The sequence below is a fragment of the Mizuhopecten yessoensis genome, unplaced genomic scaffold (assembly GCF_002113885.1).
Source record: "Mizuhopecten yessoensis strain PY_sf001 unplaced genomic scaffold, ASM211388v2 scaffold1961, whole genome shotgun sequence".
In the NCBI taxonomy this organism is placed as follows: Eukaryota; Metazoa; Mollusca; class Bivalvia; order Pectinida; family Pectinidae; genus Mizuhopecten; species Mizuhopecten yessoensis.
Genome location: NW_018404308.1, coordinates 1,440,687 through 1,458,952, shown reverse-complemented (window position 1 = coordinate 1,458,952; position 18,266 = coordinate 1,440,687). Strand labels below are relative to the sequence as shown.

General features: G+C 38.3%; 1 protein-coding gene across 2 annotated transcripts in view; it reads left to right on the top strand.

Annotated features, from left to right (window-relative positions):
* LOC110443822 overlaps positions 1 to 18,266 on the top strand; it is a 76,730-nt gene that overhangs the window by 34,211 nt on the left and 24,253 nt on the right. The window contains exons 1-2 of one of the 2 annotated variants that reach the window (XM_021488256.1): positions 12,048 to 12,196; positions 12,613 to 12,846. In XM_021488256.1, the coding sequence (XP_021343931.1) occupies positions 12,740 to 12,846 (107 nt within the window). In that variant the 5' untranslated portion in view covers positions 12,048 to 12,196; positions 12,613 to 12,739. Of the gene's footprint in view, positions 1 to 12,047; positions 12,197 to 12,612; positions 12,847 to 18,266 lie in introns of those variants that run through there. The other variant, XM_021488248.1, reaches the window with a different exon arrangement.

The following is an 18,266-nucleotide window of genomic DNA, read 5'->3' as shown; positions in this document are numbered from 1 at the left end:
TATTAACGTGTGGTGACGAGTGCCCTACCAAAGGATAAATCGATAGATCAGCATTGTCACTGAATCACCAGTAATCTGACATCAATAGGTATCCGTTACTTTATCTATTACGGTGTCTACTTAATCACGGACCGCACCTGTTTTCGCCCGTAATACCACACTTGTTCTCGCCCGTAATACCACACGTGTTATCAACGATAATACTACACCTGTTCTTGCCTGTAACATCACACATTGTCTCACCTGTAATACTACGACTGTTCTGTTCTAAATTGGAATTCGAAACCGGGACATCTGAACTGTTGAAGGGCGTTCTAACCAACTAAGCTACCTGGATACTGGTACAAAATATAGTCACCCAGGTCATTCCACCTGCACACTTTTCTCCTTTTACGGAGCATCCGAATCAAAAGATGACACATTTTACAACCCATATTTGGATATAGCCTTGTGACTTGTGCACACAGTACTTGAATCAAGGGTTGTACATGGCGACAGGAGGCTACACCTAGAGTCGTATCCGGGGACTCCGAACTAGTCACATTTCCTTTTTGTAAGCTACAATGTTTCGGGATTGTGCTTCAAAACAACTTATTCACAAGGATTTAATTAACGAAATCACTTATAACATAGTATTCGCGATGTCTTTTGAAAATTGTCATTAACTCTCAAGCCTTATTTGGAAGAACACTTCACGAGACTATTGTGGGTTTTTTTCATTCCAAAAATCTCAAGTTATGCTATTGATTCCTCCTCTTTAGTTTCATATTCTGAAGTTAACGTACAGCATACAAATGGTGTTCGCCGTACAACTAAACTCTGACAATTACCTACAATAGGGTAATGATTGTCTCATCACTTCACAACTCTGTGACAGGAAGATCAGCATGAAAACAACCGCGCCTCACTATCGTACTTTGTGGCATTTCCATACAGTAGGACAATAACGGTCACTTCGTTACCAAACTCTGTGACGTCTAGCCTGAGAAGGGAAATAACGGTCACTTCATTACCAAATTCTGTGACGTCTAGCCTGAGAAGGGCAATAACGGTCACTTCATTACCAAATTCTGTGACGTCTAGCCTGAGAAGGGCAATAACGGTCACTTCATTACCAAATTCTGTGACGTCTAGCCTGAGAAGGGCAATAACGGTCACTTCATTACCAAATTCTGTGACGTCTAGCCTGAGAAGGGCAATAACGGTCACTTCATTACCAAATTCTGTGACGTCTAGCCTGAGAAGGGCAATAACGGTCACTTCATTACCAAATTCTGTGACGTCTAGCCTGAGTAGGACAATAACAGTCACTTCGTTACCGAATTCTGTGACGTCTAGCCTGAGAAGGGCAATAACGGTCAGTTCGTTTAAAAATTCTGTGACGTCTAGCCTGAGAAGGGCAATATCGGTCACTTCGTTACCGAATTCTGTGACGTCTAGCCTGAGCAGGGCAATAACGGTCACTTAGTTACCTAATTCTGTGACGTCTAGCCTGAGAAGGGCAATACCGGTCACTTCGTTATTGAATTCTTTGCCGTCTAGCCTGCTAAGGGCAATACCGGTCAGTTCGTTACCAAATTCTGTGACGTCTAGCCTGAGAAGGGCAATACCGATCACTTCGTTACCGAATTCTGTGCCGTCTAGCCTGCGAAGGGCAATACCGGTCACTTCGTTACCGAATTCTGTGCCGTCTAGCCTGAGAAGGGCACTACCGGTCACTTCGTTACCAAATTCTGTGCCGTCTAGCCTGAGAAGGGCAATAAAATCGGCTCACTAACACACACTTTGTCATTTACTTACAGTATGTCAATAATGGTCCCCTCACTTCTAAACTCAGTGACATTTATCTATAACATGAAAATAACGGTCATCCTAATACCGAATTGGCGTTTTCATAAAAAATACGACAACAAATGTCACCAAACCCTATGACATGTACATACAATACGACAACAAAAGTCACCAAACCCTATGACATGTTCATACAATACGACAACAAATGTCTACTCACTAGTGAGAATGCAACCGTTCAGAGCCAGACCGGGGTTCGATCACTCGACCCCCAATCACAACAGGTCGCTGTAACCAACTATGATACCTGATTAGCGATAGACCACTGCAGTTATATCTTAAAACGGAGGGGAGGTTACTGTATGTACGGAAGACTACAGAGGAATCCCCACGTGTTGTACCTGCAGTGTAACAGGATTCCTCAAATCGATCTGATGTCATACACATTAATTGTATCAAATCATTAAAGTCGTGCATATCACTGTCAGCAATACCAGAAAAATGTGTTAAAATATCTGTATGAATTATTGCATAATTTAATTACGACACCTCATTCCCTATCCTGATGGTCATCTGGTCAACGTGCTGTTCGGTCATGACGTATCATGGCAACACGATACCTGTTTTTTGGGATCCCTTTAGCAGTTTCCAGACCTCCCAAATATCCGATTAGTTTACCTGATAACAATGGTGGACATGTTTGTCTGCGGCGAACAGAGTAAGGAGCGACAATTACTCCATCATCGGGTCCAGTCAAGTCTCTGTCACGGCACTGTCCGCACGGCTTTGTTTACCTATCGATCTATCGATCCCGGCATGCTATACGGCGACGCGTCACTTTGCACGCGCGGACAGGCCTGGAGCACACCTTAAGTGGTGCCATTAGAGCGCCGATACCGTAATACTGTCTCCCTCATGGATTATTACACAATTATCTAAACGTTTTGTACAAATATCTGTGATTGTTCAGTTAATGAAATGTTGAGGACTATTTATTTGCCCGGCGGGAAATTGGAGATCCTGTGTTTTCCTCACACTCACGGTGTACGTTCTCTAACGAAGACATCCTGAACGCGAAATGGACATGCAATTTGTATTGACCAGACGGTAGTTAATACAAACTGTGCCTTATTTTATTGCATGTCTAAGACATCAAATCCAAAAACTTTACATTAATTACTGGACCTCTAACCGATCGATATCCGGAAATCGCTGTAAAGCACGTTTTGTCTATTATTTGATAGGAAGGCGTCCCCATCGACGTGTTTGAATAGGACAACGCCATCTTACTCTTTGTAGTTGGCTGCTAATTAACAGTTAACGAGTAATTCAATTACGTTTCTGTCTTTATTTGTCTTGATTCATTTACGTATAAGTTTGCAAATAACAAAAAAATCCCAAACAATATTTTATATATAATCAATTTGTCAAAGACTCCTATTCCTGCGTGTGCTACTCCTTACTGGGATCTCCTACACCATACTGTTGTCTTTGTGTCTAAAGGTTCCGGATACGATACTTAATGATAAAGGTACAGTAGTGTATGATCCAAGGTCTGCATTCGGGTACATAGACGTTAAAACATGAAGTAACCCGACAGTAGTATTTTATATCAAACAATGGCGCTACAGACATGATCCGACTAGTCTGTTACTGCACTTGCGTAAAATAACACACATGTTCAAGTTTTCTCAGTTACATTTTTTTTATATTAAGAAACCGTGTCAGGTTTTGTGTTTACTTGGACGGCAGTCGGTGTTTTAACCTGAAAGTGCTATTACGACGGAGAAAGAACTTATATAACGAGCATGGAGATCCTTGGCCCCCTGAACTTTTCTGGTAGATAACTACAGAATGCACGTCATGTTTAAGAAATAGATATCGCCAGTAGTTTGCGTCAGTCCTATCTGTGACGTTCTTTTCTAGTCTAATCTCAGAGATCCAGACAGTAGATGGTCATTCTGTGTCCAATGGTCAACATATCTCGTTATTCTTACCCCTTCACAGCCGCGATACTCCAGAGAACAGGCTCGGAACCAAAACAGTGGCAACAATCTCCAAACTGACCGCGAACTTGTAGAAACAACATTGAAACTAAACCCACCACTGTGGATATAACATCAAAACTTACTCCTAAACCCACCACTGTGGATATAACATCAAAACTTACTCCTAAACCCACCACTGTGGATATACCATCAAAACTTACTGCAAAACCCACCACTGCGGATATAACATCAAAACTTACTCCTAAACCCACCATTGTGGATATAACATCAAAACTTACTCCTAAACCCACCATTGTGGATATAACATCAAAACTTACTCCTAAACCCACCACTGTGGATATAACATCAAAACTTACTCCAAAAAGCAACAACAACCTTTTAACTTAGCTCACTATTGCTAAAACTACTCCATAACTTACTTTAAAACTGGTACAACAACCTCCAATTTCACGCCGCACGTGCAGCAACATCCCTCAACTTCCTCCACTAGTTCGACAAAACTTTCCTTACTTACTCAGCCATTGCGACAACAACAACCAACCCTTTGTATTTGAGTACATCACTATATCGGTGTTGTCTTTCTTTGTGACTTAAAGAATCCATACCATCAACCCGATAACATCCTATATGTCACAGGGTAGTGCACGTGTCCGCGGACTTCCATTTACAAGAGCATCACTTATTCGAATCAGTTTTACGTGTATTTTCTCATTTGTTACTTGCGTGAAGACGTTTTTGTGGTTTACAAATCAGGATTAAATCCCCAAATCCATTATACTAACAGTGATAGATAGGGGAAAGGGTTGATGTGAAGTTTTGAGTTATGAGACGTATCACACGTTTGTAGTATAATATTTAAGTGTATTATACGAATTATTGGATTCATGAGAGTGTTATCACTATCGATGGTTACCTACGTAAGTCATGATAAACCCTACACTACCAAATATGGTTATAGCGATGTAGTAGCATCCATAGAATTCTTAAAACCAATATCTAGTGCAAATACATACATCATTTTTTCAAATTATTGACATGTATGACAAACATGCTCATCTCCATGTGGCTGACTCTGCATGACCACCTGACATTCAATTTACCGTGAAAATGGGCGAGTCTGAGATTGTATTAGACATCCCCACCGAGTACTGACCCGGCAGGGTCTGATTGTATCAGAGATCCCTACTGGGGACTGACCCAGCATTGTCTGGCCGTATCTCATTCCGTTTGTTGCATGATGCTTACGTATATAGGAGTCCCGAACAGCCCATAGGGACTCAGGGGCTGGATCGATACCCTAAATCAACCGTGTCTGGGGAAGCAGGCGAAAACAAAGGCAGAAGTATCCGGCGCGTGAGCAGGGATATGTACAGTTTCATGGCCACTGGACATGAGACGTTCACGTCGGTGAACTACAATGCAGAGAACATATATTTATAAGGCCGCAGCGAGACTGTACCGGATAGGGACATATGTTATAGTCAACAGTAGCAAGGTTTCCGCAGTGGCACGAAAGCACCACCCCTTATAAACACATCAATCAAATACTTGCCGTAAGGTTATTATTGTAGGATAATGGGTTCTTGCGTTTGAACTGTCCGAAGTACAGATTGCTGTGGGTAAGCGTCATTTTTGCACGTGCTATGTCTTTGTTAACGCCTGCTTATCATTGACATTAATATCTCATGCTTTCCAAATATCTGCAATTCTTTGACTTGCAGATGTAATAATGGATTCTTCAAGGGTCACATTGTCTGCTTGGTTGCTTTTGAACACCTTAAGGGAAATGCGTTCAATAATCTTCAAACGAGATCCTTTCATCAGATCAGGTAATATAAGTCAATATTCAGAATATTTTCGGATTACAGTTCCATGCCAGAACCTCCTTTCCGTCTCCATCTTTGATCTGCTAGGGACCGGGACCAGCTCGAGGGAACATAATTTATGACTAGAGTGGAGACACTCGCTAATCTAGCACTAAATCTTTATATTTAGATAAAAAGTTATTGGTTAAGACGAGAAATTTTATGAAATATGGCAACTCAATGCCTTAATATCTTTCGTAAATTGTTTGTTTATCTACAATTCATCAATTATAAAACAACTGCAGCATTTCACCAAAATGAGAGTGTATATAACACAACAAGAAACGGCCGAGATTTATGGATATAAAAAATATGGACCCTCCCGATAAATTAGACTATATAGGCCTATAGGTAAATAAATCGACTTCTTACTGTGTGTTTCCTCGCGTGCAGGCCCGTGCGTTGCACACCGAACGTGTGAACGTTTTTCATAATTCATACCCGTCGATTGCGTTATAACCGATCATTACCCGCAGATCAGCAGATAGCGCTACTCTTAACTTCCCTCGAAATGACAAGTGAAGTCAACCACAATATATTTACAAGGGGAGATAATTAACCTTTACTGCCGCCATCTTGCGCTTCTTTGATTTACTGGACAGGACGCGGAGAGATACCGCGCATGGGCAGCCACCCACACACTATATCATCACGAACAAGATAAGCCAGTTTTGGTTCCACTTTACAGACTCCCATCAAATATCCGGCGCAATTCTAATTTTCGAACCAAGGTAAAAATGCAGATATATTGCAGATAATTACGGTTTCACATATCCTGCTCATTAAAAATGATTTTCGTAACTCGGTAAAATATTTTTTTTATCAAGATATGACCGTATCTCTATACAGCTTTGTAACGTGATGAAGGCGGATTTTATATTCGACATAGAGTTGACATTTTAATAGCCAAATATAAAAGCAGCATAAATTGTGTGTATAAATTTGCTTTTTTTGTCGAGGATAGTCTCGCCGAGCGAGGCGGGAAACAATCGTCTGTCACGATTAATCAACGGTAGTGCAACTCCAGTGGATAGTGTAGCAGTGTAACTAGGTGTATACATGTACAATCAGGTGTATACAGGTACAATCAGGTGTATACAGATACAATCAGGTGTATACAGATACACTCAGTTGTATACAGGTACAATACGGTGTATATATGTGACAAACCCAATGTTACTAGGTTGCAGATACCTCCGGGGAAAAAAGACCCAACCCCAATTAAATAAAAAAAAACACACACTCTGATACGACTTTATACGACAATATACTATATTGCTACGAACAAAACTTATCCTTCGACTCACAAGTACCGCTGATATTTCTGATTTCTGATCGTGTACAAGTATTGCCAAAATTGTATGTTTTAATCAAAAAGCGCTACAGGGATAAACATTCTCAGTCTTCAAACCTGTTCCCATATCGTGAAGCTGCCACCTGTCATGTTCGACCCCAGGAAATACGACATACAATGTATTTCCGCGCCTTTGGTTTCCTTGTTTCGATATTCTTTAATTTGCTGGAAGGTACGTTAAGTTTATAATATATCGTGTGAATTGTTTTTCATTAAATAGCAAACACTATTTGCGAACGTTTATGAGTTTTAGTGTGGTTCGCTTGTTTGTACTCTTTTACGTTAGAAAACCCCTTTCGTCTAATTGATGAAGCACTCTAAACACAACACGTGATTACCCTGTAGTTACAGAAGCGTGAAGGGGAAAAAACACGGAGAGAATATTTGCATTTTATTGACCGCGCTGAATATTCCACAGAACCTTGTTTATGTTTGGTAACTGCAACACGTGTAACAGCACAATGATCTCAGGTTAAAAACGCTTCAAAGGGAAATCGATAGGTTTTATTTTCATAAAACTGGAAACAAATATATGCATGTAGAAGTATTCAAACGATCACTATGGGTCCTTGTACACAGATATTCTCACAATGCATATGTTTTAGATAATATCGGCTTGGTATGTACTAACCGGTCACACATGTCCTGTCGATACACTTTACCTTAAGTAACCACCACGATACACTTTACCTAAAGTAACCACCACGATACACTTTTCCTAAAGTAATCACCACGATACACTTTACCTAAAGTAACAACCACGATACACTTTTCCTAAAGTAATCACCACGATACACTTTACCTAAAGTAACCACCACAATACACTTTACCTAAAGTAACCACCACGATACACTTAACCTAAAGTAACCACCACGATACAATTTACCTAAAGAAACCACCACGATACACTTAACCTAAAGTAACCACCACGATACAATTTACCTAAAGTAACCCCCACGATACACTTAACCTAAAGTAACCACCCCGATACAATTTACCTAAAGTAACCACCACGATACACTTCACCTAAAGTAACCACCACGATACACTTTACCTAACTTAACCACCACGATACACTTTACCTAAAGTAATCACCACGATACACTTTACCTAAAGTAACCACCACGATACTCTGAACAGTTGAACTAGTAAACATCAATGTGCCTGCTTCAAGAAATGCTATTATCGCATGTCCAGAAGACTTGAAAATCGTTAATAGATTACAAATGTCCACTGCGCGTGCTACTATTCTTGTACTGTCTGTTTTCCATCGTAGACCGGAAGTTGTAAACACTCTTTAGGTTCGCGATGCTGACTCCGCACTACCAGCCAATACATGCAACACAGTACTCTGACACTTATTAGCCGTGTTAGAAAAAAAACCTAAAATAAACAGTATTTTATCTCAGGGACTTGGCACCAGGTCTCAGCCAGAAGGATATTTTAATTGGAGCCCAAACACGTACAAAGTTGGCATCAAAGACTCCTCCGGTCCTTGGGGACCCCGGGATCTGTTTGTGCTGTAAGGAAAGGTCAGAGTAGGCCTAAGTGTGAAGATACCTTCAATCTCGCGCACAAATCAATAAGTCAGGATACCTTGAAATAAATACATCGTTAAAGCACGGAATTAGATAAGATGTTATCTAAGTCTGTGGTTAAAGTGACGAATGACACAAGTTTTTTTTTAAATGTTTCATTGCAAATATTGAAATGTTACCCTGTATGTATATCTTTATTACTATATAGCGTTGCTCAGTCCGCGTCTTTAACTCCAAAAGGGAATGGTTTTTATATTGATCCCGATGTATTTCGTTTGATAACGTGTTATCTTTGGAGATTGACAAAGTCCGAGACAGGCTAGGCGAGAAGAGGTGGCATCTGCTTCCGACCCGGGATACATATTTCAAACGAAGCTACATATCTGAAGCACCAGACATGTGAAAATATAGACGTTTTGCCACACTGTCAATAGAAATATAATATCTGAGAGAAGCGGTGACCTCTCACAGCGGTAGAATGACGGCACAGGGCAGCGGACTTATTGATACATGGATTTCCACAAATATGAATGTATCAACATGGACCTCCTTACACAGTCACCTTCCAACATTGCGTCGTCCTTACTTCACGCCCTCTCCTTCCATCAGTGTATCTCCCCCCTACCGGATCCTCACACGTGAGCCGAGCCCAGAGATGAACACATTCTTGTAACACGGGATGATGATGTGGTTTCAGCTTGATATTGGGTTCAACTTACCACGTTTGTCCAGTAAAATGGTTTCCCGGCAATTTTATCCGGATAACTGTAAAAGAAGTTACATTGAAACAATTAAATTTGTAACCGGAAGTCAGTTCTCAGATTACCGGAGTGCGGATTAACGAGGCTCCGTGATGTATTAAAATGGCCTGGTAACTGGAAGACATGATGATTCAGCCTTAAAACTCATAACAAAGCAATAGCTAAATTTAAAAAGTTGTTTTGAAAGAGTTGATAACATTGTCAGCACGTGTTCAATAATTCACAAACACGATGTCGTTAACGAGGGAGGGCTCCAATCTCAAAGCTCGTTTTACATCAAAAACGTTCTCTGCTGTCTTTGTACCAGTTCCGTTTTGCTCTGACACTGTTAAATGTGTCTCCTAGGAGGCGTTGTTCACGTCATTGCTGGAATCCGCCTCAGTTTAAATGAGGTTCGGAGTTTCCACAATGGAATCCCGAGTCGGTCGCGACACGCGCTTCATACAATTCCACATCTCCATTTTCGGCCCACTTCTTCCATCGGAGATTTGACTTCACAAACGTAAAGTACACTTTAAACAAACAAGCATGTCGTAAACTGTTGTTATTGACAGAACCTACAACAAGTAAATTGAGTCGTTAACTGTATTTATTGACAGAACCTACAACAAGTAAATTGAGTCGTTAACTGTATTTATTGACAGAACCTACAACAAGTAAATTGAGTCGTTAACTGTATTTATTGACAGAACCTACAACAAGTAAATTGAGTCGTTAACTGTATTTATTGACAGAACCTACAACAAGTAAATTGAGTCGTTAACTGTATTTATTGACAGAACCTACAACAAGTAAATTGAGTCGTTAACTGTATTTATTGACAGAACCTACAACAAGTAAATTGCATGAAGCAAACTTAATCGATTGTAAAGTTAGCGGCTGAGATGCTCATTGTGTAGACCTCACTAAGCCAGAACAAACCCTCGTTTTACCTGATGTACGTCAATGCAACAAATAAAGTCATATGAAGATGTGTGCTTTGAAAGACATTGCCTTAAAGAAAGAGTAGAACATTGAGAAAGTAAAAAAATAGATATTCTAACTGATCATCGGAACAGCAGATCAATTTGATCTCTCCAATGTCCATAAGTAAGAAAAAGACACGGACAATAATATATTACCAGAGATTAAAAATATTGTGAGCTTAATTATTAGAAATAAGGAAATATGAAAAATTAAGAAAAGTATTGAGAAATATATATTGTGAAAAATAGTAAAATATGAAAAATAAGAAAATACTGCTGTCATTCGTGTCGTGTACGCACACATGCTTACACGTTTGGTTTTGGTTTATTTGGTAACGTGCTCTATTAATAGTGTATGCGTGTATGTGTGGTGTAGGCTGTATTTGGGTGTATTTGCCTCCTTTTGATAGCGCAGATCTGATGCCGACAACCACAGTGTCATGCATGTGCGTTTTTATTTTCATGGTCTTTAGTTTTCTTATCTTTTCTATAATATAAAAAATAAGATATGGGCTTATCGCAGGATAAATATGGTACATGTCAGTTTAGGATCCCTGTCCCACTGCACTGTAGGTTTTTGTGTAGGCATTAACCAACATGTACTATCATTGCACATGATATTTCTATCTGAACAAACTACAAGTATTAACATTTATAATCGAAAATACAAAACAAATGTCACGTGTAGTTTAGTGCCGCTCTACTCCTTGTTAATCGAAGGGAAGGAGTGCATTTTCATTAAAGCTGACATGGAATAGAGTTAGCACTCCCGTCGATCTGTTTGAGGCCAAGTAATTATTCATTTAGATGAGGTTATGGATTTATTACCGATTTGGAAAAAGAATTAGGGACCCAGCAGTGTGTTCAAAAAAGTCATTAAGCGCTAATTATCATTAAAAAAAGTGCAGAATTTTTAAATTGCTATTCAAATTAAATGCAATCTCATGATATGAAGAGTAGGGTACAGTAACGGAAATTTAGTCATGATACAAGACCCGTAGATGGGTGGGTATGTCGGAGAGCTGGTGGAGCCGTATGCTCTTCTACGTGTGGTCCTGGTTACCGCCCCCTCCCTCTTATACTTATGCATAGTGTTGTGGTGTTTACCTATGTTTCTAGGTACCACACCGACCTACATAAGACATGATCGCATGGACCAGTTCCTGGTACCACAGGAAATCATCTCAGTTCACATTTGAACCATCTGTCGTGTCTAGATGACCCCGACAGCTAACGAACGCTGTGCCTTATCATTGCTCGCTCCTCACCTCCTCTGCTTGGCTCCAGTTCCAATAACGGAGCCTCTCTTATGTTTCCTGAATGAATTATTGAAGCTCTTCGTCTCTTTCATACCCTCAAATGTCGACATGAAACAAATCAATGTTATTTTTACCATGTCCAATATTTTAATAATACATGAACATTGTTGCTCTGTTTGCGGCCTGTTCTAGATTTATTCCTAGTCACAATACTTCTTTTAGGCTTCTTATGACATCACTGGAAAACCAGGCGATTGTCAGGCGAAGTTGATTAAAAAATCCTGGATCGCTATACCGGCTCCGTTCCTCACTGTAGGTAGCACCTCGGCTCCAGCAGCTAATAAAACTGCTGATAACTCTGATTGGCGGGCTGTTTGACCGATTATCGATCTGTTTAATGTTCAATCAAAATTTGAGTAGCCATGTTGTGTTAACACCTGTTATTAAACCAACACTGATTATTGGGATGTTCTCGCCACTAACATGTATACTGAGTACTGCTAAATCTGACCGATTGTCGTTGTGTGTTTAAATTAGGTGATATTAGGGTTTATGATTAGCCGCGGTTGTCGTTTTCAGTTATTTATTTGGAAAGGTAATCAAACACGTTTTGCAGTATTCTGTGGAACTCATTGTGAAACTGTACAACAATAGGTTTGTGTCTACTTTGCTCACTCCTAGATAACTTCATGCTTTACAAATTTTATAACGTCTTTTCGTAACTGTCTATTTCATATCCTCAGTTTCCAGTACTTCACAAACATATATTTCGTTGAACTGACACAGACTAACAAGCAAACGTAGCTATCATCTTTAGGATTTATTATTTATAAATGTCAATAATTTCCCGTGTACTTGTGAAAGTGTGTGAGAGCTCTGTACCGGTACGTTCGGCGGTCATCAGAGTTTTGGGGAAGCAGCACTTGTCAGTATTTGCTGTATCGATCACTAAAGCTTTAACGAGTGATACTAATATTCAATATTGACAAGCGCTAGCTATCTGTGTTAAGTCCCCTCTCATCACCACAGATACAAAACCTGTCTCACGATGTTCCTGTGTTTATTTACAGACAGAGCGCGCGTGTGAGAGGAGGCGGGCTGCAGCCGTGTCAACGTATTCAGCAGCAGCAGCTATCTCTGTGGATGAGCGACGTCACACAAGCTCTTGGATGAACTGAGAATTACACTTTCCAAACAATGGAATCGGGCACCTGGAATTTAATATTTCATCTGAGTGTTCTCTTTGGAATTTTATCATTTCTGGCCAGTCTGACAGAAGCTCAGCTTTGTACTCGCTCAGCACGGTAAGTTGATTTCTTTCTCTACCGTTACAAAAAAAAAACTCCATTGTGCCATGGCTCCCGACCCAGATCAATAAAGCACTTTCTCTTTATCCCTATACTATCATGGTTTGTTTTCAACATGGAAATTACTGGGTTTGCAGAGGCAGTATAGTTAACTTGATCAAGGCAAAGTGCTCACGGTAAACAGGTCTAATGTGTCCTTCAGGAATTAACCAGGCCGGCTAAAGACATAAACTACTTTGTCAGTCCCGGCCATTTCTATGTTCGGAGCAGAATGCGGTTATTTTCAATTGTCAAATATGATCTTTTGTTTTCAATGCATTGTGTAAATAGTGGAGGATTTGCTCTAAAATGATTGTCATTTATTATATATTGGGGCTCCTGGGAGACCCAATGTTTCGCTCGTCTGTTCAGTATCCCTATCTACCGGTTCATTGTCTATGGTAAGTACAGCGCCGAATCACCTCGCGAATGTAGCATTATCTACCAAAGATGATCACCGTCTTCATGAATAAAATATTCAGGTCTCTGTGTTTGTAGTAGACACAGGGGATCGTTAGACGGTATGAACAGACTTCGACAGGGAAATCAAATTCTATAAGTGTATGGCGCTGTTTTGTCTCTATCTTGTAATCTCAACTGGGTTTTTTTTTTATCTTTTAACTTTAAAAAATATACAAGGAACCATGAAGCTGCAAAGACATTTCCTTTTAAATGTTGTTACCATGGAAACATATAGAGTACCAACATTCTTCCATCTATATGGCGAACCTATAGATGTAAACATATATGATGACATGTGGAAATAGAGAACCCATCTTTTTTCTTTTCTTTCTCTCCTTTTTTAAAAGAATCCTTTCAATCAAATAACAAACCTTTCTGCCATATCGTCTTCTTGGAAGCTTCCTATATATTGTGTAGTCTGTTCTATCGCCGGAGTATATCAGTTAATACCGATGTATGTTATGTGGTTATCAAATTCCACAGAAATATATTAGGGACTCGTGAGTCAAACTTAAATTTTTGAATAAAATAAGACATACATGTAGTTTAATCAATTTAGAATGTCATTTTGAGAGCCTTCTTTTGCCCATATAATACTGACGGTATGTATAATGCATGTATGTGCAATCTTCCAAGTAAAACAAAATATGTAAGCTTCTAGAAATAGAATCCAAGATGTGTCTATAAAAGATGAACAAAATATGTAAGCTTTTAGACGACACAGAATGCAAATATATCTATCAAATGCTAACATATCTATCAAAGATGAACAAAAAAGGCAAGCTTCTAGGAGAAACAGAATGCAAATATATCTATCAGGAATGATCATGAAGAATATAAAATATTGAGTGCATTACAGTGAGTAGGCTTTGGGAAATAGGGCAGAAAGTAGGCCAGGCCTCAGAATGGAAACAAAGCCCAGCTTACACGCTGGTATAATTGATAGTGTACCGACACAGACACTTTCAGCTGTCTCGGATGTTATACAGATCCTACGTTAACGTCGTTTTGACATCTATATAATTCGTGTCGTATATCAATGTGTGTAGTCTCTATGCAGCAGGCATTAACTGCATATGAAACCTTGCTTCCTTTTATAATATTAAATCTTATTCCAAAATATATACGAGATAATTCCTATGCAGACATGAAGTTCTTCATATTAGTAAGATGTATTTAACATTTAGTAGCAATCACGGTAACTCAATAACTCTGATGTAAAGACTCTTCCTTCTGTCCTTAACTGACCTCTGTACAAAGTAACAGAACTGACATCTACAGAACGTGACTTACCTGACCTCTGTACAAAGTGACTTACCTGACCTCTGTACAAAGTGACTAACCTGACCTCTGTACAAAGTGACGTACCTGACCTCTGTACAAAGTAACTGAACTGACCTCTGTACAAAGTGACGTACCTGACCTCTGTACAAAGTGACGTACTTGACCTCTGTACAAAGTAACAGAATTGACCTCTGTACAAAGTAACTTACCTGACCTCTGTACAAAGTAACTGAACTGACCTCTGTACAAAGTGACTTACCTGACCTCTGTACAAAGTAAATGAACTGACCTCTGTACAAAGTAACTGAATTGACCTCTGTACAAAGTAACTTACCTGACCTCTGTACAAAGTAACTGAACTGACATCTACAGAAAGTGACTGAACTGACATCTACAGAAAGTAACTGAACTGACCTCTGTAGGAAATCAATGACCTCTGTAGAAATTCACTTACTGACCTGTGTAGATCACTTTACTTACTGACCTGTGTAGATCACTTTACTTACTGACCTGTGTATATCACTTTACTTACTGACCTGTGTAGATCACTTTACTTACTTTTATAGCAAGGTTATTAAATGAATCAAAAGTGCACTTGTCATTTCAAAATGATGTGTTGAATTATGCTAGATCTGTAAAAGAAAAACCTGTGAATTGAGCACGGTATCTGTACATCAACTGGTTAGGCAGTCTGGGGAAGCTGTACGCAGTAAGCTGCTAAGCTCTACAGCTTATTTTCAAATCCCCTGAAATAAATCTGTTGATGAAAGCAGAGCAGATGAAAGGGGATAAAATCTCTGTAGCAAACCACCTCTGTAGATCCAGGGTCAGCACGTGGAAATGTTGTAACACCCGACTAAGAAGCATATTCCAGTTCCATTTCAATATTTTGATACATCGGCAGGGAATGATACACTGATCACCGTAGAAAGACAAACATTGCTGCACACTTTTGTAATTTATCTACAGTTTAGATAGTCTTCCTGAAATCTGCAATCATAACTAAAACACCGTTATGTATTTTATGTATCTGAGGTCTAATATTATATTCCTAAGTGTATTATAAAGAAATATCATGTAAGAAATGTGATAGTATTATTTTTTTTTAATTATAAATACTAATAGTAAAACCGTACATTTATTTACTAATGTAATGTGTTAAATTTTGAATTGGGGAATTTAATTACTAAATTCAGAATGAGTAATTTCAATTAGGAATTGTAATTGAGAGAAAAAACACGCCAAAGTATATCAGGAAAAGTAACTACAGGCAAGTTAACGTCGTTGAAATACGTTTTATTTTTCAATGCTCATGCAATTCTAACTTCAGAAATACATTGCAAATGTTACAAAACATAACCAACATTTTTAATTATAAAGATCTCAGTCTTTTAAGGCACACTGGCTTCTTTAGTAAACAGACACTAGTGTTGGGGAGAAGGGGTTTGATAAGTAGCTCAGAATGTGGTATGCTGTGTGTTATTCAATATATACTGAATACTTTTCAAAATTTAAACATAACAGTTATAATATATTACTGACTTATTGTTATATTTATATTTGGTCATCACCTGGCTTTGGAAGCATGCAGTTTTTGGAAATGAAGATATTGTACATTGTTAAAAGAAGGACATTTAAACTTAGATAACTTTGAACACTTTTCTTTAACCAGTTTAGAACTGTAATAATATTAAAATGACATGTTAACACTGTTAGAAATATTACTACTAGATGACAAAGAAAGCTTACAGATACAAATCAAATTAAGGAGAATTACCGCCATATGACGGCAGTTCTGAGCACACAGCAATGGTAGAATTGATTTGTAGACGTCCAATATAACTATAATTGATCAAAGGGATCAAACTTATAGTTGTTATGGCAACCCTTTTAATTCCATCAACATCTGAGCGGATACAGCCGAGTCGACAGATGAAGATGTTAATCTCGTCCATCGTCACGTGTTTAACGTTCTGTCGCCAACAGAAGCGTGTGTATGTAGGGACAGATTTACTGTTCCGTTACCATGCCTTTTACATTTAATTATCGGTCTGTTTCCTTAGAATTGATGGTTTTAATGATGAACCACTAGCTGAAATGACTATATTCTGTCGGAGTATATTTGTTTGTTTAATCATCATAACATGATTCATAAAATTACATTTACATTTTTGTTGCAAGTTTATATATAGATTTAAACCTATCAACTACTTTTTCTATCAGTGTAACATCAGAAATTATCGATCCGATAAATTGGCAAATCAACACATATTTGTTTTGCGTCAATTATTTTTGATATGCATATTGAATTTCTTATTATTACCTCGTATCAAATTCGACAATTTGATCCGTGGATGACAATCGACCAACTCTTAGTTCCAGCAAAGTGATGTATTGTATTATCGCAGTGTGGAACATAGAACATTCTATTGCATGAGTAAGATTCACCAGGTAGTACAAACGACTTCTATACACTGGTCAAATCGGAGAATGGAAACAGGAATGGCTTCCAAACATTTTAGCACCATTATAACACAATTCTAGCATGACGTCATTGTTATTCAGTTCAAGCTTCGAGAAGTAAATTTAACGCTAATACAGGGTAATGATGATCAATGTTTTGCAAAACATATAAAATGAGTATAAAGAACAATTGTAGGTATGTAATGAAAGTAATAGCACACATACGTGTTTGTCTGACTTCGTTTATTGCGCGAATGGATCTATTTAATTTGGGAAACTAGCTAAAGATATCACTTTCAATACCGACCAATCAGAATAGTACTTTCTATTAACTGCTTTCAAAGCGACGATGGTTGAACTAAATGGGTTTTTTTTAATTTCTAAATTTTGTTTGTATTAGGTTTTTTTGTACATCTTTGCTCATTACACAGTTATCCATTTGGTACACATTGCTACTACACAAACTTATTTTCCTACATGTAACTACTCAACTTATGTTGTCGTGTTCTGCTAATATTTGATTAGATATGCTTTCGAAAATAATATTAATTCATTCAAACATATTTTATTGATCGAAAAAAAAATAAAAAAAATCCCTTTGATTGTTTTTCCGATGAATAAAATATGTTTGAATAAATAAATATTATTTTTGAAAGCAAATGTCATCAAATATTAGCAGAACACGACAAAACTGCGTTAAGCAGCCCATCCGAAACGAAATTTTGTTGTTACACATGACGACATGACGTCATTAGAATATGGCATCAAACGTTACGCTAGCAAATCTGGAACTTTTTTTATGCAGTAACGTTTTTCGTCATTTTACTTTAAAGATTTAATAAGCAGAAAATTTAATTGTTTATCGGTTGTATACCAGGTAAAATTATTTCACTCGTATGACAGAATATATCGATATTTTCCGTTGTGCTCGAAATCGTGAAAAAAGTCGGTTTTCTGCCATACTTGTGGAATATATGTACATAACTGTCTGTGGTATTCATCGGAAAACCATCAAATATCCTCTTTATAAACATTTCTTTGTTATCACTCCTTACCTTTATAAACATGTTAAGATGATGAATTTAACAAAGCCTTCATATTTGGGAAACCTTTGCAATGCATCCTTTATACAACGTCCATTACACCATTAACAGATAACTTGTACTGTA